At 38.9% G+C, this 24,366-nt stretch overlaps 1 protein-coding gene across 4 annotated transcripts in view; it reads left to right on the top strand.

Annotated features, from left to right (window-relative positions):
• Positions 1-24,366, top strand: part of NGLY1 (N-glycanase 1) — a gene marked incomplete at its 5' end in the record, with an annotated part of 62,494 nt that overhangs the window by 8,272 nt on the left and 29,856 nt on the right. For 2 of the 4 annotated variants that reach the window (XM_082840482.1, XM_082840485.1), the window contains 2 exons: positions 6,005-6,119; positions 10,661-10,906. In XM_082840482.1, coding sequence (XP_082696608.1) covers positions 6,005-6,119; positions 10,661-10,906 — 361 coding nt within the window. Of the gene's footprint in view, positions 1-3,902; positions 6,120-10,660; positions 10,907-24,366 lie in introns of those variants that run through there. The other 2 variants (XM_082840484.1, XM_082840483.1) reach the window with 2 other exon arrangements.

Here is a 24,366-nt window from a genome sequence, read left to right as displayed (position 1 = left end):
TATGGAAACACAAAAGACCCCGAATAGCCAAAGCAATCTTGAGAACGAAAAATGGAGCTGGAGGAATCAGGCTCCTTGACTTCAGACTATACTACAAAGCTACAGTAATCAAGACAGTATGGTGCTGGCACAAAAACAGAAAGATTGATCAATGGAAAAGGATAGAAAGCCCAGAGATAAACCCAGGCATGTATGGTCAGCTTATCTTTGATAAAGGAGGCAGGAATGTACAGTGGAGAAAGGACAGCCTCTTCAATAAGTGGTGCTGGGAAAACTGGACAGGTATGAGATTAGATCACTCCCTAACACCATACACAAAAATAAGCTCAAAATGGATTAAAGACCTAAATGTAAGGCCAGAAACTATCAAACTCTTAGAGGAAAACATAGGCAGAACACTCTGACATAAATCACAGCAAGATCTTTTTTGACCCACCTCCTAGAGAAATGGAAATAAAGACAAAAATAAATGTGACCTAATGAAACTTCAAAGCTTTTGCACAGCAAAGGAAACCATAAACAAGACCAAAAGACAACCCTCAGAATGGGAGAAAATATTTGCAAATGAAGCAACTGACAAAGAATTTATCTCCAAAATTTATAAGCAGCTCATGCAGCCCAATAACAAAAAAACAAACAACCCAAAGGAATAACAAAAAAACAACCCAATCCAGAAATGGGCAGAAGACCTAAATAGACATTTCTCCAAAGATGATATACAGACTGCCAACAAACACATGAAAGAATGCTCAACATCACTAATCATTAGAGAAATGCAAATCCAAGCTACAATGAGATATCATCTCACACCAGTCACAATGGCCATCATCAAAAAATCTAGAAACAGTAAATGCTGGAGAGGGTGTGGAGAAAAGGGAACACTCTTGTACTGCTGGTGGTAATGTGAATTGGTACAGCCACTATGGAGAACAGTATGGAGGTTCCTTAAAAAACTACAAATAGAACTACCATATGACCCAGCAATCCCACTACTGGGCATATACCCTGAGAAAACCATAATTCAAAAAGAGTCATGTACCAAAATGTTCATTGCAGCTCTATTTACAATAGCCCGGAGATGGAAACAACCTAAGTGCCCATCATCGGATGAATGGATAAAGAAGATGTGGCACATATATACAATGGAATATTACTCAGTCATAAAAGGAAACGAAATTGAGCTATTTGTAATGAGGTGGATGGACCTAGAGTCTGTCATACAGAGTGAAGTCGGAATGAGAAAGACAAATACCATATGCTAACACATATATGTGGAATTTAAGGGGAGAAAAATATCATGAAGAACCTAGGGGTAAGACAGGAATAAAGACAAAGACCTACTAGAGAATGGACTTGAGGATACGGGGAGGGGGAAGGGTAAACTGTGAGAAAGCAAGAGAGAGGCATGGACATATAGACACTACCAAACGTAAATAGTGGGAAGCAGCTGCATAGCACAGGGAGATCAGCTTGGTGCTTTGTGACCACCTAGAGGGGTGGGATAGGGAGGGTGGGAGGGAGGGAGATGCAAGAGGGAAGAGATACGGGAACATATGTATATGTATAACTGATTCACTTTGTTATAAAGCAGAAACTGTCACACTATTGTAAAGCAATTATACTCCAATAAAGATGTAAAAAAAAACAATATTTGATTTCCCACTAGTTTCCTTTGCAAACTGCACACAGTTACTGGTTATGAACTGTATTGGGTGTGATTGGGAAGGGCCAAGAATGGAAAGTGGCTTCTTCCTTCAAAGAAAATAAATACGTCTGGGCGAAAGACACAGGTGTGGAAAATAGCCACAGCATAAAATCTAGAGAACAATTAATTCCAAGACAATGTTTAAGCACTTACGTGTTTATGTGAGGAGATAGCTGGATGACCTAGTGTGGAACAGTTCTGAGAACAAAGGTTTGGTAAGAGAACATGTATTTGACATGATAGGCAACAGAAAGTAATTGTAGTTTCTAGACTCAAAAAAGAAGCATAACGAGAGATTCACGTGGAATAATGATGTGAGAAGACACAAGGCATGGATTTCACTTCTGAAGCTACTGCAGAGCATAAGCATAACTGTGGATGTAACAGAGAGAAGAATTGTAGTCAGGGACTGGCAGTCCTTGATGAGTGAGTGCCAGGGGTAGAGCTGGTAACGGGAGGAGACAAAATACTGTACCTGAAATAACTTGAGATTTCTCACCTGGGTTATTACTGACACCTGGAGAAACTGAGCAAGGATGGCTGAGTTTGTTGGCAGCTTGTATGGTGGAGAGTGTTTGTAATCGAACCAGTGGGTTTAAGTCCCAGTCAACCATTTCCTAAGAATGTATGTAAACTGGGCTTCAGTTTCCTCATTTTTAAAAGGAACAAACGATACCTACATTATAAGATTGTTGCAAAAGAGAGAAAGAAATAGAGAATATGGCACATGTGTTGTTTGTTAGTCTCATTCAGTTTTTCATGTTAAGCTAGTTTACGTGCACATGTTTCCCTTGTTGTCAGCTGCAGAGAATGGTGGAGTTAGAGCCAGGGATGCTTCCCAGATGTTTTCTAAGGGCAGAGAGATGTTTCTGAAAATTTTACATGTAAGTTGCACTAACAGATTTTCAGAAGGACTAGAAATAGTTTTTCAGATGGCCTACAAACCAACTTTTGTCATCAGTAATAAAAATGCAAGATTATAGGATGCACTCACGTACTAAATTTCCATTTGGGAGAACTTTTCCTGGGATTATGCGTTCTAAAGAGGAAGAGAGCTAGAGAATGCGCAGATATATTTAATTCCTAGCATTTCTGAAAGAGAAACATTTAAGCTTTCCTTTTCTGAGAAAAGGAATGCTGTGACTCAGTGGGAGGCTTATTATTAACATGTTGTAAAATCTTAGAAATATGGTAGATTATGACTTTCGAGGTGCAAAGCGGGTGTTTTTCCTACTATTCGGTTGTAAATACACAGGCTAATTTTCTGTAAATGAAACAGTTTGTCTATCTGTGGGTAAGACAGCTAGGAAGGCACCAAAATGTGTTCAAAGTGATGGTTGAGTGAGGTTTAGGAAGTTTTGCTGCCCTTTCAAACCTCATTCATTCAACATCATCATCCAACAACCAGAAAAAGAAATCTCAAGCTAAGGTGCAAGATAATTGCTAACAAGCAAGATAAATAATAAAGTCGTGGAAATAGTTAATTGTCACCAGAGATAGGGAAAAAAAAATCGAAGAGTTATAGCAAAAAATATTGAGAAAAGTCTGCACAGAAAATTAAATTAGTGGAAGAAGAAGATCAAAACTAAAGGTCTGTAGGGGTACTTCAGATGCTGCAGGATACTGAGCGTAGTAATGGGCTCGAGGAGAGTGGCCACTCCAGGCTGATGCTGTGAAGCGAGAGGTTCAGGAATGTTTGTATGGCACTTCTCCAAGGGCAGGAAATGGGAGCTGATGGATCCGAGGTCTGATGGCCCTGGGGCCAACTTCTGTAAGCCTTTGAGGGCTTCAGGGGCTGACTTTCACATCAGTCTGTGCTCAAGACTATAGTTGGTCTGCTCAACACATTCATTCATTCATTCATTCATTCATTCATTCATTTATGGCTGTGTTGGGTCTTCGTTTCTGTGCGAGGGCTTTCTCTAGTTGTGGCAAGCGGGGGCCACTCTTCATCGTGGTGCGCAGGCCTCTCACTGTCGTGGCCTCTTGTTGCGGAGCACAGGCTCCAGACGCGCAGGCTCAGTAGTTGTGGCTCACGGGCCCAGTTGCTCTGCGGCATGTGGGATCCTCCCGGACCAGGGCTCGAACCCATGTCCCCTGCTTTGGCAGGTGGATTCTTAACCACTGCGCCACCAGGGAAGTTTTGCTCAGCACCTTTAAAAAGAGGAAGCTGGGATTTGGGTACCTGGATGTTATTGCCATTTTTCAAATTTTTATTTGCAATATACGTTGAGTGAGAAAAACACATAAATGATATGTGAGGTCCACAGATGTTGTACAAAGATAGAACATTGTTCGTTAGAAACTAGAGAGGAAAATCTAAGCTATACAAAGCCTGTAGCAGAGAAGCTGCTTCGACCCTTTGAAACATGTCTCAAAATAATAAGCTATATCAGAACAGCTCATGTAAGTTTTATAAGAATTTTTTAGTGTGAAAAAGGGAAGAAAAATTAGAAAATTAAGCCCAGTGAAAGATTTTGATTATGTAGAAATCTGGAAACTCTTGGGAAAAAATAGACTAAGATAGCTCAAGCAGTTCTGCACCAGTGGGATATACCATCCTGGTGGTACTGATTGTTTATCACCCTGTGGAATGTGTTGAGTGTCGTGAAAAGATGCCTCATTTACCTGTAACTAGCTTTGGTAAAGGTAGGATTGTTCACTGTTTAATGTTTAAGTGGTAAGAAAGAGCGGCATGCTTATGATGTAGTGTGGTATAGAAGCCAGGGGTGTAAACATTTTACTGTGCCCAGGGCAGCCCTCATAGCAAAGGCCAAAGGTCAGTATTGCCAAGGTTTAGAAACCCTGATCTGATACACAGAATAAAAGAGTAAGGCATCTGTATCTCTTTGTGTTTCTCAGTTATCTGTGATTTTCAAATGACCTGCAGTAAAGAACAGTATTTTTAATTTCCAATCCTTTGTGGACCTATAACTTTTGTAAAATGCAATGAAAATTTCATGGTCGTGTCAAATTGCTGTAATAATTACTGAATACTTTCAATTTCTGTACTCCTCATGGATGAAAAGCAAAGTGTTTACAGATCAGCACCAATCTGGACATTTTAAGTGATACTACTTTGGAGCTTTTGTCTCTGAATATTCTGTAATTTTTGAAATTAAAAGAGGTTTAAAAAAGTTTTGTGTAGTATTTATGACAGTTTGGCAACAGGAACTGCTTGATGGAAAACAAATGTGAAATTTGTTGAAACTTCCACAGTTAACAATCCCTGTTTTGGTTTTTATATCACCATATCTAGAGAACATGTGTAAGTTTAGGACAAAGGTGTTTGGTCATTTGCCAGCACTTGGCCACCCCATCATCCCAGACCCCAGGCTGATAGCCTCAGCACTGCTTCTGTGGACCCCTGAGACAGCCTCAGTCTTTCTTAATGCCATACTGATGGAAGCCACTACCATTTTAAGGGCATCAGTATCAGATATGAAACCTACTTATCATCCTGAATTAAGTTCAGAAGGCCTTTTGAGTATAATACCTTGATTGTCTTTAACCTTTTATTTTCTTTCTGATTTTTTTTTTACAGCCTTTCTGATTTATCAACGTTATTACAAATCTCAAATCAAAGATTTTTCATGTGCTGGTCTCATCTCATGTGTACTATTCAAAATCTTAATCATGGTGAAAGAAATTCATATCTTCATTGTATTTTATTACCATAGTTGCTGTGACAAAAATATATCTTTAGCAGAAACAGAAATTATAGTAAAAACAACCATTGGTCTAGGGAAGAAAGAAAAATCAAGCGACCGTAAAGGTACACCTAGGTTCATGTTTGTCAGAAGTAACGTCTTTGAGGAGCTGTGATTCATTTGTCTATAGCTTCTTAGTTCCTTTTATTCATTCGTTTCACAAATATTTATTAACCACCATCTACGTGTCCATCAGGCGCTATTCTCGATGACTGAGATCCATCAGAAGAAAACAGGCAAAACTTTCTGCCCCTGTCTGGAACTTGCATGGAATTTTTTCTTAGCAACCTAAACACTCACAAAGGTCTCTAGTTTTAACAGCACAGAAATAGAATGTCGCATGGGTTTCCCTTACGTCAGCGTTGATATTATCAGCTGTGAAGTTAAACAGTAATGTTGCAGTAAGTGTGTACAAGGTAAGAATCACAAAATCAGTCTGTCTTTGTAGACTGTGCATCCTCTTTCTTTAAAGCTGGGATCTCTACTACCTCGTAGGCGTATAGCCAGTATAAAATGTGAAAAAGAATGCAAAAACATGGTGAAAAATGTAAATTGTTATATATAATCAGACTTTTCTTTTTTTAATCAGAAACCCTAATGATGAAAAATACAGATCTATCCGGATTGGAAACACAACTTTTTCTACTAGACTCTTGCCTGTCAGAGGAGCTGTTGAATGTTTATTTGAAATGGGCTTTGAAGAGGTAAGTATGTTCACGGTTTCTTCTCCGCAGTTCATGTACAGAGCATTCATTATAATGTTGATAGATAATTTCTAATAAGAATATTTTTATTGATTGATTCATTTTGGAAAACTGTGGAACTAGTTATTTCTTCACTTACTCTACATTGAAAAGTCACAGTCCATATGCTTTAAATTCACAATAAAATATAACAACTCTCCCACAGGGAGAATTCTTACAATCTCAGTCCTTTAGAATAGGGAGGTCAGGCATGCAACCCAAGGACTAAATTGTGGTTCTCTTTAGACTTTTAGCAAAAACCTGCTATGTGAGCAAACATGAATTGCTGATGGGGGTCCAACCACCTGTCTCCAGTAAGAAATGAGAAGAGTAAAAACAGAAAAGTTGAGTTTAGTTGCCACGCATAAGGGTTCCCTTCTGTGACAGGAGAAAAGAATCTCAGTGGGTTTTTTTTGTTTTTAGGTCAAAAGAAAAGCTTGGTGTTTCCATGTTGTGGAATCTTGTGGCATAGTTTAATTTTATGACACAATGAAAGTAGCTTTCAAGATGATGAGTTTTCTTTATGCATATATGCTTAACCATTTCTAGTTTATGGAATACTGAGAGAAGTCCAGCCAGGTTCTAGAGGCCAAGCAGTCAGTAGCAGTCAACTGGCAAGACCGTAGCAGCTGTTAAGGAGATATGCTGAGTTGCTCTGGGATGTGCTTTCCTCCCCGCCTCTCTGCTTCCCTCCCCTGATTCTGTTTCAGGCCTTGGGAATATAGTGGTGAACTAGTTAGATAAGAGCTCCCGTCTCACATGGAGCTTGCATTCCTGTAGGTTAGACAGACAGTAGGTGTGAAAGCAAAGATGAGCACAAAGAAGAAAATAAGGCATGGAAAGAACATCATAAGCAACTGTAGTGATGGGCAGCTGTGTAAGGACGAGCGCTCAGGGGAGGCCCCTGAGGAGATCATGTTTGAGCTGGGACCTGAGTGATGAGAAGCAATGCAAATACCTGACGCCCTCAGGTGAGCGTTTTTCAGGCACAAAGATCCGCACGTGTGGAGGATCTCTAGCAGGAGTAGCCTTGGCACAGAAAGTGGCCACAGAGGCAGGCCTGGGGTTTGGGGAACTGCGGTAAAGATTGGACTTTATGATGAGTGGGATGGGAAGCCATTGAAAGGTTTTAAGCAGGGAAGAGTATTTTTGAAGATTGCTCTGGCTGTTGGAAAGAGAATATCCTGGATGTTCTGGATGGGGGCAAGGGGTAAAGCAGGGAGGCCGGTTATAAAGCTTATCATGTTAGTCTCAATGAGAAATGGTAGTGGTTTGTCTAGATTCCATGAGGACAGTCTTTGTGTCTGTGTTGCTCCCCGTGTGCTGGCTGCTGGGAAAGGAGCAGAGCAGGTGGGCACCCAGTAAATATTTGTGGAAGTAAAGACCGACAGCAGTGGAGTTGGGGGAGTAGTGGGATCCAGGATTTCTTGTTGAAGCCGTCTGTGGGACTTGCCGATGAACTAGATGTGGAATGTAAGGGAAAGGAAGGAATCAGGGTGACGTCTGGGTTTTGGTTTGAGCAACTGAGTGGATGGGAGTACTATTCATCGAGGTTGAAAAATCTTGGAGAGTAGCAGGTATCAGGGGAGAAAAAACGACCCGTCTTTTGGATAATTATAACTGATATACTGTTAAATATTCAAGTAGAGGTGTCAAGGAGAGAGTTGGATATATGAGTCTTTGATGATTCAAAAGGAGAGGCCAGGGTGGAGGTATAAATTATGGCGTCATCTGCTTGTAGTTGCTCACAGACATCTGAACCTAAAGAATTTAAAACTATAGATGGGAAAAATTGAGAACATTGATGAATTTGTTCAAGGAAGTGCAGATTTTTGAGAGTCAAATGACAGGAAAATTAAGTAAATGACAACTGGAGACTGTTGAAGTGTTTCAGTTTCTCATTGTTTCTCATTGTTGAAGTGTCACAGATTCGGTGGAATCATATTTATCTTTCATTCATCAAATACTTGAGTGCCAGGAGGGATGACCAACCACTCTAGTTTGCCAGGGACTGTCCTGGTTTTAGCAGTGAAAGTCCAGCCCCGCAGAAAACCCCTCAGTCCCAGGCAAACTTGTAAGTTGGTCACGCCAGTGCCAGGTAACAAGCCAGATTGAGACTTGCAGTAGTATTTGATGCAAGTAGAGTCACAATTTCAGAAAAGATGATCATGCTTTAAGACTAATTTATACTTAGAGTTTCTGGCTGGCTTTGGACTTCGCACGGTAGGAAGTAAATGTTTTATCAGTGTTAGCCAACGGAGCTGAGACTGAACTCTACCACCAGAAAGAAACTTGGTGGGCTTTGAGATGAAGTAGGAATCCAAGACCTATCCTGAAATTTTCAGTTACACATTAAAATCCTGGACACCTTTGCGCCCACTTGTCCCTGAGGCTGCATTCTTGTTTATGAAAATTCTGAGGAGGAGGTTGAGAAAGATTGGGATTCAAATGGTCGTGTGACCCGTCAGGCTGGCTTAGTGGAGTAGTTCTTGCTGGGAGCTGCCCCCACCCTCGCGGAGGATAGGGCCTCGAGGGCCGTAGTTTTGGTTGTCTTGGTGACTGGAAGATGTCACCAGCATTTAGCGAGCAGGGACGGGGTTGACTCGCATCTGGCAGTGAGAACTGTCTCACCAAGAATGCGTTGAGAAACATAGATTTTGTTAAATACTAGAATCCTCGTTGGTTTCTTAAAGTGTTATTGGGTCTAGTGCATTAAGCCTGCAGTTTTGTCCTTTTATGAAAATACAGTGCTGTCGATTAAACCTTTTCGTACAGACACTTCAGTCATAATCATACATTCTTTTAGGACTGGTCCTGAAAAGATGGAAGGGAAGGGAGCAGCCTCTGTCTCACCGGTGCCCTCTCTGGGGTGTGGACCAGGCAGACCCACATGGCTGTCAGGCTCTCCTGCCTCTGGCCACGGTGTCGTGTACCTTCCTCAGTGCCACTCCATTCACAGTGTGAGATCAGAGGCCTCCATGCTTGGTTTTAACCCAGGAGTCTGGTTTCTCTTCCCAGAGCTCATCATAGATAGGAAGTGGTTCCTTTCTCCTGTTGGAAAATTCACTGCGTTCCAGTTTGTGCCAATCATCGTGTATGTAATCATCACAACTGTAGAAATGCTTTTTGCTCAACCCTTCAAGCTATTTGTACAGGCTTGTGGGTTTTGATCTCTGTTCAGTCTCAGGTGGAATCAGTTATAGCATAGCGATTAAGGTCATGCAGTTTGAATCCTTGCTCTGACGGTTGGTAGCTTCAGGCAGGTAGGTTATTTAACTTCTCTGAGCCTTCATATTTCCATATGAAAAGCGGGGATAAACCCAATACCTACCTTTCAAGGTGGTTGTTAAGAATTCTTCAGATAATGTGGGTAAAGTGCTTTTTAGCACAGTACCTAGAAACACATAAATGTAGTAAATGGTAGTAGTCTTTTTTACAGCTGTTTTGGGTAATGCATGGAGATTGCTGGCCTCTTCCAGCTTTTTCAAAAGGATTCACGTGGAATTGATTTTCATGTCGTGATGGAGTAATATTTTGGTCAGTTGATTCCTGTAGATCTGCCATCACCAGGGAGATAAGGTCATTCTCAGTTGTGGAGTTGAATTTAAATGCTCACAATCTACAGGTTGGTCCACTGCATATTATAACAACTGTGTTATCTCATTTGCAGTTGGTGGAATTACTGTTTTAGCATTGTTGCTTCTCAACCCTTAAACCTTGATGGAATATATTTTCATTTCACTTTTTTGTTTGTTTTGTAATTTACTATTTTACATTGTGAGCTTTGTTGTAATGTTTACTGTACCTCAGAGCGCTCTGATTATATTATGTGGATTCATTAAATGAATCACTTCTTAAAGAATCAGATTTTTATTGTTTGATGGTCTGTTTTTGTTTGGACCACCTTTGTATTACTAAATAGCAATAGTTTTTCCATAGTTTTGAATTGACCCTCAGGATGTAATTTTTGTTATCTTGGAAGAATTAGTGAACTCCATACACAGACTTCTAGTCATGTAGCTATTCTTAAAGACTTGAGTTTAGAAGATTCAAAGGTTGTTATATAACTTCTTACTGGTTTTATGTGACCAGTGATCATTTTGAATGGCTGTGTCTATAGTATCATTATTTCATAGGGAATTTCATGGAGAATAGTTGTATCATATACTATTGCAGGGGAGATAGGAATGTTCATTTTTGCATCTCTTAGGAGGCTTTCTGACTCATTACAGTGTTTCTAAAAGGTAAAGTATTTTTCTGAAGGTCTTTTGAACGAATAAAACAGGCTAAACATTTTATGCTAACAAGGAGACATATTTTCTTAATTTTCTAGTATACCTTTGCCTGTATTTTTTTAAAAAGTGCCAAAATGGTAAGAAAAGGGAAAGATTGTTAAAATATGATGTGTTCTGTAGTATTGGCTCCATTTTATATATACTGTGTAAGAATGACTGTCAGTATAAAGCAAAGGTTAAAATTTTCCCTAATTTTATAAATTCCAGGGAGAAACCCATCTTATCTTCCCTAAAAAAGCTTCAGTGGAGCAGCTGCAAAAGATTCGTGACCTGATTGCCATAGAGAGAAGTAGCAGATTGGATGGATCAGATAAGAGCCACAAAGCAGAATTATCTCAGCAACTTGCAGCCAGCACCCAGCTTCCTACAGCACAGCCTTCCAGTCCTAATGGGTTAACCCAGCATCCAGGGAACAGTGAAGGGCAGTCATCAAATCCACCGTCCGCTCCAATGGTAATGTTAGAATTAAACCTTCCTTGACTGCTCCTTTCAAAGTGTTGATATAGCAGAAGCTTTAAAATAGGACTTATTCCAGAATTTATGTCTCAGTCATTGTTGGTTCTTATAGTTCTAATACATTCAGATTTCCTGAGCTCTTTTAAACAATTGTCAGATCTGTAACAAAAGTGGGGAAATGGCTGTCTTTTATTTGGACTTTTAAATGTTAACTTGTGACTTATTGTTTCTGAGGCAGCCAGGGTTTTATTTAATTTATCGTTTGTAAATGTACCTGTTGCCGTGGCACTTAAACCAGTTGCACAGATTAGCGTATGTCTTTAACCTAGAAAAAGTAAAGGACTTGCTAGACAAATGTGTGGCCATCAAGTTAGATTTCCTCTATTGCTTTGACACTTCTGATGTAATACCTGCTGCTGTCTACCATGGAATTATTAATTCCAACAACCTACCATTATCAGCAACTCAATTCAATAAAAAAATGGGCTTCTTTAGGCTTAAGGTAAATAATCATTAATTTACTGATAGTGGTGCTAGCATATACATATATACTTCTGAAGAACTGAAGTCAAATTACTGATGTCTAACAGGCATTCTCGGTATACTTAAATGACCTTATTTAATAGGAAATTATCCTGTTTACAAAAAAATCCCTTTTAATAAAGGTCCTTAAGCACTTTACTCCTAAATTTTCACTGTCAGAAAAATTTTCATGGCTTTTCTATAGTAATTTTATCAGTAGGCAGCTTAAACTCATGTCCTCTTTCAATTTTGGTGAAACACCTGGTTGCTCTCCTCCATACACTGGAACTCTACATCTAGAGTCAGTTGTTAAATCTACCCTTAATTTTCTCCAGCTGAATAATTGGAGAGCCTTTAACCTAACCTCCCTGGTAGTCAGATGATGGGCAGTCATTCCTTAGTGTAGGTTGGGAATACCCTAAGCTTGTCTTTAAAAAATAAAGAATTGAAGGTGGTAGGGGCTGGCAGGGGAAGAGAGAGTGTCTGTCCTTTTGAATAATAATTCTTATTTATTTATTCATTCATTCATTCATTTATTTATTGGCTGCGTTGGGTCTTCATTGCTACATGTGGGCTTTCTCTAGTTGTGGAGAACGGGGGCTACTCTTCCTTGCAGTGCAGAGGCTTCTCGTTGTGGAGCACGGGCTGTAGGTACACGGGCTTCAGTAGTTGTGGCATGTGGGCTTAAGTAGTTGTGGCACGTGGGCTTCAGTAGTTGTGGCTCACGGGCTCTAGAGCACAGGCTCAGTAGTTGTGGCGCACGGGCTTAGTTGCTCTGCGGCATGTGGGATCTTCCCAGACCAAGGCTCGAACCCGTGTCCCCTGCATTGGCAGGTGGATTCTTAACCACTGTGCCACCAGGGAAGCCCCTGAATAATAATTCTTGATGAGTGGTTTCCCAGATTTTTGTGGAGGGTTAACGCTTCTAAAACATATTCTTTTGTGCCTCAGTTGACTTAGGTTAATGTTTAAGTCTTTAAAATATTTCTCCTCTCATTAGCTTCAGAGCTAATGTTTGTTTATACTAATAAACACAGCTATTGTTTATGAATGCTTCCAAGAAACTGTTACTGGATACTATTGGATCAACTAGTAATGATATTAAGTGGCCGTGGGCATCAGATAAGAGCATATGTGAAAGCTTAATAAACTGTAAAGGACTTAAAGGTTTGCTTTTGGTAACAGTAATTCTTTCTGTAAAGTATCTCAGCTGCTTCATTCAGAACAAAGTTACCGCAGAGCAACAGAAAAGTGGGACTACTTAACTCTATTGGGACAGAATAGTAACCCTAGCCAGTCCAGTCCTTAGGACACTGGTTTCCACTCTTTTTTGATTGTACATCTTACCAGTGATAAAATGTTGAATGCATAACCCAATAAGTGTCTATTTACTTATGAGTTACATACTTCTATGGGTATGTGTTAACGTACCTCATACAGGACTCATGTACAGGATTAAAGCATGTCATTACACCTCTGGGTAACAGGTCTTCATCAGTTTTGCAGTTAAGGGTGATACAGGGGCTTCCCTGGTGGCGCAGTGGTTAAGAATCGCCTGCCAATGCAGGGGACACGGATTCGAGCCCTGGTCCGGGAAGATCCCACATGCCATGGAGCACCTAAGCCTGCGCGCCACAACTACTGAGCCTGCGCTCTGGAGCCCACGAGCCACAACTACTGAGCCTGCGATCCACAACTACAGAAGCCCGCATGTCACAGCTACTGAAGCCCGTGCGCCTAGAGCCCGTGCTCCGCAACAAGAGAAGCCACCACAATGAACCCGTGTCCCCTGCATTGGCAGGCGGATTCTTAACCACTACACCACCAGGGAAGCCCCTCGGTTATAGTTTGAGGTCTTTAATTACTTACCAGAAAGGGCCTGGATACTACACTAAAAACAAATTGTCATCCTATTGTCAAAACGAATTTAGAGTTTAGAAGAAAACAAACTTTCGCAAACACATATGCTCTTAGAAGACTACTGTATATTAACTCTTAACTTCTTGAGTCCCTGGGACAAAGTATGTTTTTCTGTATTCCTTAAGGGAGTTGGGAGAAATTAGAATGAATCTTGTTTTTTATAGCCAACTCCTGGTTCCATGGATCACTGAAGTACACATTTTTAAAAAGTGTTTTGTTATTTAAGCTTTTATCACCATTAATTGCTGTATTACAGAGTTTGACAATTATGTTCTCCTCCCTTTCTCATTTTGAATGGGGATATTGAGAATTAAAATGGACCAAGTAAAGCAGCAGGAGAGAGATTAACAAAGCATGTAACTGCATATAAACTAGACAAATCCTGAGCACTGTTGAGTGTCACACCTAATATATTTCTTTGGTTGAAACTGTATCAAGTAAAATTTGGAAATATAAGACAAGGTGATAGTCATTGATGTTGAAGTTGCCAGTAAGTTTTTCCCTTAAGATATAAAGTACTGGAATATACCGGTGCTCAATAAACGGTGATGTAGTTAGAAATTTATTTTGCTGCTTTTTCTGGATATTTTATGTAAATGAATGATACACTACATAGTCTTTTGCTTCTGGCTTCTTTTACTTTGTATGTTTTTGAGGTTTATCCATATTGCAGGATGTATTAGTATTTTTTTCCTTTTTATCTCTGAATAGTATTACATGGCGGACATTTGGGTTTGCCATGTTTGCTTGTTATGGACAATGCTGCTATGAATGTCCACATACCAGGCTTTGTGTGGGCAAATGTTTTCATTTCTCTTGGGTAGATTCCTAGAAGTGGAACCACTGGGTTGTATGACAAGTTTATGTTTATTGCTTTAAGAAATTGCAAGCTGTTTTCCAGAGCTGTTGCACCTTTTTACATTCTAACCAGCAGAGTGTGAAGGTTGCGATTTCTCAGTATTCTCATTGATAATTGTTAATGTCTTTTTTATTATAGCCATTTTAGTCGATGTTAAGTAGTATCTCATTGTGGCTTTAATTTGTATTTTCCTAATGACCAAACTGATTTCTTAAATTTGCTGGTTATACATGCTGAGTATTTAGTGTTCTTATATGAAATAACTTCCTGATAACCCTTTATATATTTTTATGCCCTTTGCCTTCCAAAAGCAGGTTCAAAACAGCAAAGACAGTTTTTCAGAGACTGAGCCTCAGAGTGTTAGAAGCATTGTTTCCAATTTTGCAACTTTTTCTAGGTTGAAAGCATGTGACTCTTGAAGTATGATTTGCTTAAAATAAGTCTTTGGCAGTTATTGCCCAGTCTAACGTATGCTTTTATTTGATATATGACTGCTTTTAGAATGTGTATGAAGTTGTTGAGGACTTTGCATCAACGCTTTTATGACTCTAGAAATTATTGCCCATTGTGTATATGACTATATATGTATCTGTTTAAAAGAATTATCATTTGAGATTATATTAGTGAAATTATAAAAATAATATTAGATAATGATAAATAACAAAATTAGTTGATTTTTTTTAAATGACGATTTTTTTTATTGTTTTAAATTTAACTTTTATTTTATATTGGAGTATAGTTGATTTACAGTGTGTGTTAGTTTCGGGTGTGTAGTGAAGTGGTTCAGTTATACGTATACATGTATCAATTCTTTTTTAGGTTCTTTTCCCATATAGGTTATTATAGAACATTGAGTAGAGTTCCCTGTACTATATAGTAGGTCCTTGTTGATTACCTGTTTTATATATAGTAGTGTGTATATGTTAATCCCAAACTCCTAATTTATCCTCTCCTAGACCTTTCCCCTTTGGTAACCATGTTTGTTTTTGAAGTCTGTGAGTCTGTTTCTGTTTTGTAAATAGGTTCATTTGTATCATCTTTTTAGATTCCACATAGAAATGATATCATATGATATTTGTCTTTCTCTGTCTGGCTTACTTGATCCTCTCTAGGTCCATCCATGTTGCTGCAAATGGCATTATTTCATTCTTTATTGTGTCTGAGTGGTATTCCTGTGTGTGTGTGTGTGTGTGTGTGTGTGTGTGTGTGTGTGTGTGTATACACATCACATCTTTATTCATTCATCTGTTGATAGATATATTGGTTGTTTCCATGTCCTGGGAATTGTAAACAGTGCTGCAATGAACATTGGGGTGCATGTATCTTTTCGAGTTATGGTTCTCTCTGGATATATGCCTAGGATGTGGGATTGCTGGTCATATTTTAGTTCTATTTTTAGTTTTATAAGGAACCTCCATACTGTTCTCCATAGTAATTGTACCAATTTACATTCCCACCAACAGTGTAGGAGGGTTATCTCTTCTCCACACCCTCTCCAGCATTTATTGTTTGTAGACTTTTTGATGATGGCCATTCTGACCGGTGTGAGGTGATACCTCGTTGTAGTTTTGATTTGCATTCCTCTAATAATTAGCGATGTTGAGGATCTTTCCATGTGCTTTTTGGCCATCTGTATGTCTTCTTTAGAGAACTGTCTATTTAGGGCTTCTGCACATTTTTTGATTGTGGTGGGTTTTTTTGGTTTTTTCTTTTTGACATTGAGCTGCATGAGCTATTTGTGTATTTTGGAGACTAATCCCTTGTCAGCTGCTTCATTTGCAAATATTTTCTCCCATTCTGTGGGTTGTCTTTTAATTTTGTTTATGGTTTCCTTTGCTGTGCAAAAGCTTTTAAGTTTAATTAGGTCCCATTTGTTTATTTTCTTTTTATTTTCGTTACTCTAGGAGACAGATCCAAAAAGATATTTCTGCAATTTATATCAGACAACGTTCTGCCTATGTTTTCCTCACGAGTTTTATAGTATCCGGTCTTACATTTAGGCCTTCAATCCATTTTAACATTAATTTTGTGTATGATGTTAAAGAATGTTGTAATTTCATTCTTTTACATGTAGCTGTCCAGTTTTTCCAGCACAGCTTGTTGAAGAGGCTGTCTTTTCTCCATTGTATATTCTTGCCTCCATTGTCATAGATTAATTGACCATAGTTGCATGGGTTTATTTCTGGGCTTTCTATCCTGTTTCGTTGATCTATATTTCTGTTTTTGTGCCTGTACTATACTGTTTTGATGACTGGAGCTTTGTAGTATAGTCTGAAGTTAGGGAGCCTGATTCCTCCAGCTCTGTTTTTCTTTCTCGGGATTGTTTTGGCTATTCGGGGTCTTTGTGTCTCCATACAAATTTTAAGATTTTTTTTGTTCTAGTTCTATGAAAAATGCCATTGACAGTATGATAGGGATTACGTTGAATCTATAGATTGCCTTGGTTAGTATAGTCACTTTGACAGTATTGACTTTTCCAATCCAAGAACATAGTATATCTTTCCATCTGTTTGTGTCATCTTCAGCTTCTTTCATCAGTATCTTATAGTTTTCTGAGTACAGGTCTTTTGCCTCCTTAGGTAAGTTTATTCCTAGGTATTTAATTTTTTCTGATGTGATGGTATATGGGATTGTTTGTTTAATTGCTCTTTCTGATCTTTCACTGTTAGTGTATAGAAACAACAGATTTCTGTGTATTAACTTTGTATCGTGCAACTTTACTGAATTAATTGATGAGCTCTAGTAGTTTTCTGGTGGCATCTTTAGGATTTTCTATGTATACAATCTTGTCGTCTTCAAACAGTGACAGTTTTACTTCTTCTTTTCCAATTTGGATTCCTTTTATTTCTTTTTCTTCTCTGATTGCTGTGGCTAGGACTGCCAAAACTATGTTAAATAACAGTGGCAAGAGTGGACATCCTTGTCTCATTCCTGATCTTAGAGTAAATGCTTTCAGCCTTTCACCGTTGAGTATGATGTTAGCTGTAGGTTTGTCATATATGGCCTTTATTATGTTGAGGTAGTTTCCCTCTGTGCCCACTTTGTGGAGAGTTTTTATCATAACTCGGTGTTGAATTTTGTCAAAAGCTTTTTCTGCATCTGTTGAGATGATCATATGGATTTTATTCTTCAATTTGTTGATATGATGTATCACACTGATTGGTTTGCAGATATTGAAGAATCCTTGCACTCCTGGGATAAATCACACTTGATCATGGTGTATGCTTCTTTTAATGTGTTGTTGGATTTGGTTTGCTAGCATTTTGTTAAGAATTTTTGCATCTATGTTCATTAGAGATGCTGGCCTGTAATTTAATTTTTCTGGTTGTGTCTTTGTCTGGTTTGGGTATCAGGGTGATGGTGGCCTCATAGAATGAGTTTGGCAGTGTTCCTTCCTCTGCAATTTTTTGGAATAGTTTCAGAAGGACAGGTGTTAACTCTTCTCTAAATGTTTGATAGAGTTCGCCTGTGAAGCCATCTGGTCCTGGACTTTTGTTTGTTGGAAGATCTTTAATCACAGTTTCAATTTCAGTGCTTGTGATTGGTCTGTTCATATTTTCTATTTCTTCCTGGTTCACTCTTGGAAGATTGTTCCTGTCTAAGAATTTGTCCATTTCTTCTAGGTTGTTCATTTTATTGGCATAGAGTTGCTTCTAGTAGTCTCTTATGATCCTTTGTATTTCTGTGGTGTCAGTTGTAACTTGTTTTTCATTTCTAATTTTGTTGATTGAGCCCTTTCCCTTTTTTTCCTTCACGAGTCTGGCTAAAGGTTTATCGATTCTGTTTATCTTTTCAAAGAACCAGCTGTTACTTTCATTGACATTTTATGTTGTTTTCTTCATCTCTATTTCATTAATTTCTTCTCTGAACTTTATGATTTCTTTTCTTCTACTAACTTTGGGTTTTGTTTGTTCTTCTTTCTCTAGTTGCATTAGGTGTAAGGTTAGGTTGTTTCTTTGAAATTTTTTTGTTTCCTGAGGTAAGATTGTATTACTGTAAACTTCCCTCTTAGAACTGCTTTTGCCAGGTCCCATAGGTTTTGAATCGTTGTGTTTCATTTTCATTTGTCTCTAGTTATTTTTCAATTTCTTCTTTGATTTCTTCATTGATCCATTGGTTGTTTAGTAACATATTGTTTAGCTTCCACGTGTATGTGTTTTTTTAGTTTTTTTCTCATAGTTGATTTCTAATCTCATAGTGTTGTGGTCGGAAAAGATGCTTGATATGATTTCAGTTTTCTTAAATTTGCCGAGGTGTGCTTTGTGACCCAGCATGTGATCTATCCTGGAGAATGTTCCATGTGCATTTGAGAAGAATGTGTATTCTGCTGCTTTTGAATGGAATGCTCTATAAGTATCAATTAAGTCCATTGGTCTAATGTGTCATTTAAGGCCTGTGTTTCCTTATTTTCTGTCTGGATGGTCTGTCCATTGCTGTAAGAGGGGTGTTAAAACCCCCACTATTATTATGTTACTGTTGATTTCTCCTTTTATGGCTGTTAGGATTTGCCTTATGTATTGAGGTGCTCCTGTGTTGGGTGCATATATATTTACTTGATCATTATGTAGTGTCCTTCCTTATCTCTTGTAACATTCTTTATTTTAAAGTCTATTTTATCTGATATGAGTATTGCTACTCCAGCTTTCTTTTGATTTCCATTTGCATGGAATATCTTTTTCCATCCCCTCACTTTGTCTGTATGTGTCCTTAGATCTGAAGTTGGGTCTCTTGTAGACAGCATATATATGGGTTTTGTTTTTGTATCCATTCAGCCAGTCTGTTTTTTGGTTGGAGCATTTAATGCATTTACATTTAAGGTAATTATCAGTATGTATGTTCTTATTGCCATCTTGTTAATTGTTTTGGATTTGTTTTTGTAGGTTTTTTCCCTTCCCTTCCTCTTTTGTTCACTTCTCTTGTGATTTGATGCCTGTCATTAGTGTTGTTTGGATTGCTTTTTCTTTTTTGTGCGTGTATCTATTGTAGATTTTTAGTTTGCTGTTACCATGAGGTTTTGATATAGGAATCTATGTACAAACACGATTGTTTTAAGTCGCTGGTCTTTTAATTTCCAATGCACTTCCAATATCCTGCATGTGTACTCTCCTCTTCTCACAATTGCTGGGTTTGATATCATATTTGTGTGTGGATGATTTCCTACCTTTACTCTATGTTTGCCTTTAATGGTGAGCTTTCCCATATGTAATTTTCTTGATTCTAGTTGTGGTCTTTTCTTTTCTGCCTAGAGTAGTTTTTTAAAGATTTTTTGTAAAGCTCTTTTGGTGGTGCTGAATTCTCTTAGCTTTTGCTTGTCGGTAAAGCTTTTGCTTTCTTCATCGAATCTAAATGAGAGGCTTGATGGGTAGAGCATTCTTGGTTGTAGGTTTTTCCCTTTCCTCACTTTAAATATATCATGCCACTCCCTTCTGGCCTGCAGAGTTTCTGCTGAAAAAAATCAGCTGATAACTTTATGGGGATTCCCTTGTATGTTATTTGTTGCTTTTTCCTTGTTGCTTATAATATTTTTTGTTTGTCTTTAATTTTTGTAAGTTTGACTAATATGTGTTTCGGTGTGTTCCTCCTTGAGTTTATCCTGTATGGGACTCTCTGCACTTCCTGGACTTGAGTGAGTGTTTCCTTTCTCACGTTAGGGAAGTTTTCCGCTATAATCTCTTCAAATATTTTCTCAGGGTCTTTCTCTCTCTCTTCTTCTGGGACCACTATAATGCGAATGTTGCTGTGTTTAATGTTGTCCCAGAGGTCTCCAAGACAGTCTTCATTTCTTTTCATTCTCTTTTCTTTATTCTGTTCCACAGCAGTGATTTCCACCAATTTGTCTTCCATCTAACTTATTCGTTCTTTTGCCTCACTTATTCTGCTATTGATTCCTTTTAGTGTATTTTTCACTTCAGTTATTGTATTATTCATCTCTGTTCTTTAAATCTTCTAGCTCTTTGTTAAATATTTCTTGTATCGTCTCAGTCTGTGCCTTCATTCTTTTTCCAAGATCTTGGGTCATCTTTACCATTACTCTGAATTCTTTTTCAGGCAGATTGCGTATTTCCACCTCACTTAGTTGTTCTTCTGGTGTTTTATCTTGTTCATTCATCTGAAACATATTTCTCTGCCGTCTCATTTTGTCTAACTTGCTGTGTTTGTGGTCTGTGTTTCTCAGGCTGTAGGACTGTAATTCTTGGTTGTGGTGTCTGCCCCCTGGTGGGTAAGGTTGGTCCAGGGGCTTGTGCAGGCTTCCTGGTGGGAGGGACTGGTGCCTGGCCACTGGTGGGTGGAGCTGGGTCTTGTCCCTCTGATGGGCAGGGCCATGTCAAGGGGTGTGTTTAGAGGTGTCTGTGTGCTCAGGATGTCTTTAGGCAGCCTGTCTGCTCATGGGTGGGGCTGTGTTCCCACCCTGTTGGTTGCTTTGACTGAGGTGTCCCAGCACTGGAGCCTACATGAGCCACAGCTGACCCCCGCCTCCCCAGGAGACCCTCCTAGACCCACAGGTAGGTCTGGCCCAGGCTGATATGATGTCACTGCTTTGCCCTGGGTCCCAGCACATGTGAAGCCTTGTGTGCGCCCTCCAAGAGCAGATTCTCTGTTTCCCCCAGTCCTGTGGAGCTCCTGCGCTCAAGCCCTGCTGGCCTTCAAAGCCAAAGGCTCTGGGGGCTCCTCCTCCTGATGTGAGCCCCCCAGGCTGGGGAGCCTGACATGGGGCTCAGAAGTCTCACTCCTGTGGGAGAACCTCTGCGAAATAATTATTTTCCAGTTTGTGGGTTGCCCACCTGGTGGGTGTGGGATTCGATTACACAGCGAAAGCGCCCCTCCTACCGTCTCACTGTGGCTTCTTCTTTGTCTTTGGGTGTAGAATATCTTTTTTGGTAGGTTCCAGTCTTTTTCATCCATGATTGTTCAGCAGTTAGTTGTCATTTTGCTGTTTTCCTGAGAGGAGATGAGCTCAGGTCCCTCTGCTCCACCATCTTGTCTCCTCTCTGTTCTGTTTATAATTTTAAATTGACACCAATTCTGCTTATTGTATGCAAAGCCCTTCTCTAGTCTCCACATCAAAGTCAAATTTGTTCCATCTTGAAGATGTTAAAAGAGTTAAGTCAGAATTGCAGAACCTTCAAATGCAGACTTAAAACGGTAGGAGCCCAGCATGAAGAGCACTCGGGTTCAGCCTCCTGGCCGCCCTGGTGTCTTCTTCCCCTGGCTGTGCACCTCTGAGTTAGTCGATTTTTAAACTATTTAAATCTCATAAGACAACTTCTTAGTCTGGATCTATATGCAAACTTTGTAAGAGGAGAAATCTCCTCCTCGTCTCCCTTGGACACAAGATTTAAATGTTCAATTTCTTGTTCGTGAACCATTCTTAAAAGTAACATATATTTACATACTTTCAACAGGCAATTATGACACATATTTACATTGGCATTCTTAATATCCTTTAGAAATGATGATGTGGTATATTTTGACATGAAGACAATTATGTGGTGAAAAAAAAGGTAAACTAAGAATTCCAAAATTAAACAACATATGTTGTGTGTTTGTGTGTATTTTCATTTTTCTTATTAAAAACACACATACATAAATATGTTCATTTTTAAAAGGTCTGGAAAGCTGTACACAGATATCTTAGCTATAATTTTCTCTGAGTGGTGAAATTATAGTGATTTCACATTATTTATACCATTCAGTATTTCCTGAAAACTTTCTGCAACATTTATTACTGTTACAAATAGAATAAAGCGGTTTTTGTAAGAAATGTTTACTGAAGTCACAAGTTGATTAAAACTGTCGTTAAAAATTTATTAAACATAACTTTTATGTTAAGAAAACAGGTTCTAAATTTAAAAGCCATTAAAGCAAAGGGTTGTAAATAGGTAGAAAGAGGGCTGGTGGGCTTGAGAAGCCTTGTCCTTTACTAAAGAAGTAAATTTGCTGATCCAAATTCCACTGCTTCTATCACTGCTTCTATTTTGTGTGATTTGACAAAAATACACATTGTACTTGTTTTCTTATAAAGAGTCTTAAATATCTCACATTAGAAACCAAATAATTGGAATCCAGGTATGATTAGTGAAGAAAAAAATCTTTTTTGCTCTAAAACAGATTTCACGTTTTAAACTCCCATTTGTATTCCAAATAACTTTTAACTCTTAAGCAGTTAACTGTTGCCTCATCTACATGGTTACCCAGCTGCTATAATGGCCATGCAATCAGCAAACTTCTATTTTTATGAATTAGTTTTTTTGGCACTGTGCTAATGAGTATTTAAAGAAATAAGGCAAAGAAAATAAAGTTTATTCTTCAAGATTGTTTGAGTGCCATTAAAAACCACAGTGAAGGAGGTAATTTCCAGAGTGAAAAATGAAAATAAAAATTCTTTGGATGAGTTCTTACCCTCTCAGTAAATGAAAATCTGTGTGTAAAAATAAATAAATAAATAAGTAAATAAATAAGAACCATAAGGGTCTCCTCTTTATAGGAATTCTTTCAAGTAAAATGGAGACATCCCTGTTTGCTTGTTTGTTTGTTTCTGTGTCAATTCTGGTAAAAAGCACACTCCTTCCTGCTGTGGATGCCCTGGGTTTCCCACCTTCAGGTCTGCCCCATCTCTTCTGTCATCTGTTAGTAGAGTAAATGTGTCTGCACCTACTAAAGGCCAGCCCGTCCTCTGTACCTGTGTTCCTCTCCTCTGTTCACCGTGGGATCGCAGGTGGACTGTGCAGTCTTGACCTGCCCCTTTTCTTGGAGATTCTTCTCAGTGGCATTGAAACCTTGCTTTAGGCCAGTTTTCATCTAAGCTTGGACCATTGGCATCAGAATAACCTGGACATGCATATTCCCGGACAAACCCCAGACAGGCTGAGCCAGAAAGAGAGGGGGGAGCTTGGAAACCTGCATTCTTCCCAAGCAGATTAACGTTTATGAACCTCTCATGTAGCTCTTAGAAACAAGCCGTCACACAAGTATCCCTGGATCGTGCATTCCTGTGTTTCTCACTTCCTCTTCACAGCAACTTTCAGGGAGAATCCCCAGTACGCATCCCTGCATCTGTACTCCTCATGTACTTGTCTTGCAGGTCTCCTCATTCTAACATGTGCCCCATCAGTAAAACATTTCTGAGCATGTCCTCTCAATGTGTATTTATTTGTTTATAAATTATATACATATACTAGTATGTCAGTGTACTCGATACGTTATGAAACAATGTAAAGAGGAGCTAGAAAATAAGTAACATTTTTAATTTCAAAAACGTATTAACACTATATCATTTCAAGAACATAGACATGTCTTATTTTAAATTCTCTTGATCATTTTGTTTGTCAGATCTCAGTAGATTGTGATTTTTTTTTTTGGCATTAAAATATGGCTGTTGAAGGGGCTCATACTAAAATAATAGATGGGTTAGCCCTGCCATTTTCTTCTTGTAACACTCCACATGTGCTTACATTGTAAGTATTAGCCTCAGTGCCTAGAGGTCTTTGAAATCTTTTTTAAGCCAGGTTGAGGGTTAAATTAGTTAAAACCGCACAGTATAATCTGTAAATCCGCTGAACCAGGCACATTTGAACTGCAGAAGTTTGTAGCATCATGGGAGCAGAAGTAGGAATGAGCCGTGCCACTGTGAACCCCTCCACTTTGTGGGACTTTCTTCCCTCAGGATGGCTTCTGTAGCCTGGGAGGAAGCCACCATTGATCCAAATATTAAATATTATATAATAAATTGCTTTACTTTTTGGACAAAAAAATAATATAAATAGAAGCTGTAATATTTTCTGTCCCTATCCCAGTGGACCACTTTGTACAGCTCCTTTGGGGCACCTGGCCCACTTCGGGACACCACTTATACCACTGAGTCTCTTAAAACTTGTTTTCCTTATTAACACTGTTACAAAACTTATTACTAAGATCATCAGTGATCTCCATGCTGCTAAATTAATGGACTTTCTTCAGTTCATTTTTATTTGACGGTTCGTAGTTTTTAGCTCAGTTGACCATTTCCTGGTGTTTCTCCTATTATAAGTGGTTCAACCATTGACCCAGTTGCTCATATGTGAATCATTCCCAAATATTTTTCTACTTTCCTAACTGCCCCCTGACCCCACGGTTCAGTCACTAGGATTTGTTGATTCTACTTCCTACATGTTTTTCG

The sequence above is a fragment of the Leucopleurus acutus genome (genome assembly GCF_964270905.1).
Source record: "Leucopleurus acutus genome assembly, chromosome: 5".
Lineage (NCBI taxonomy): Eukaryota > Metazoa > Chordata > Mammalia > Artiodactyla > Delphinidae > Leucopleurus > Leucopleurus acutus.
This window is presented reverse-complemented; position numbering and strand designations above follow the sequence as displayed.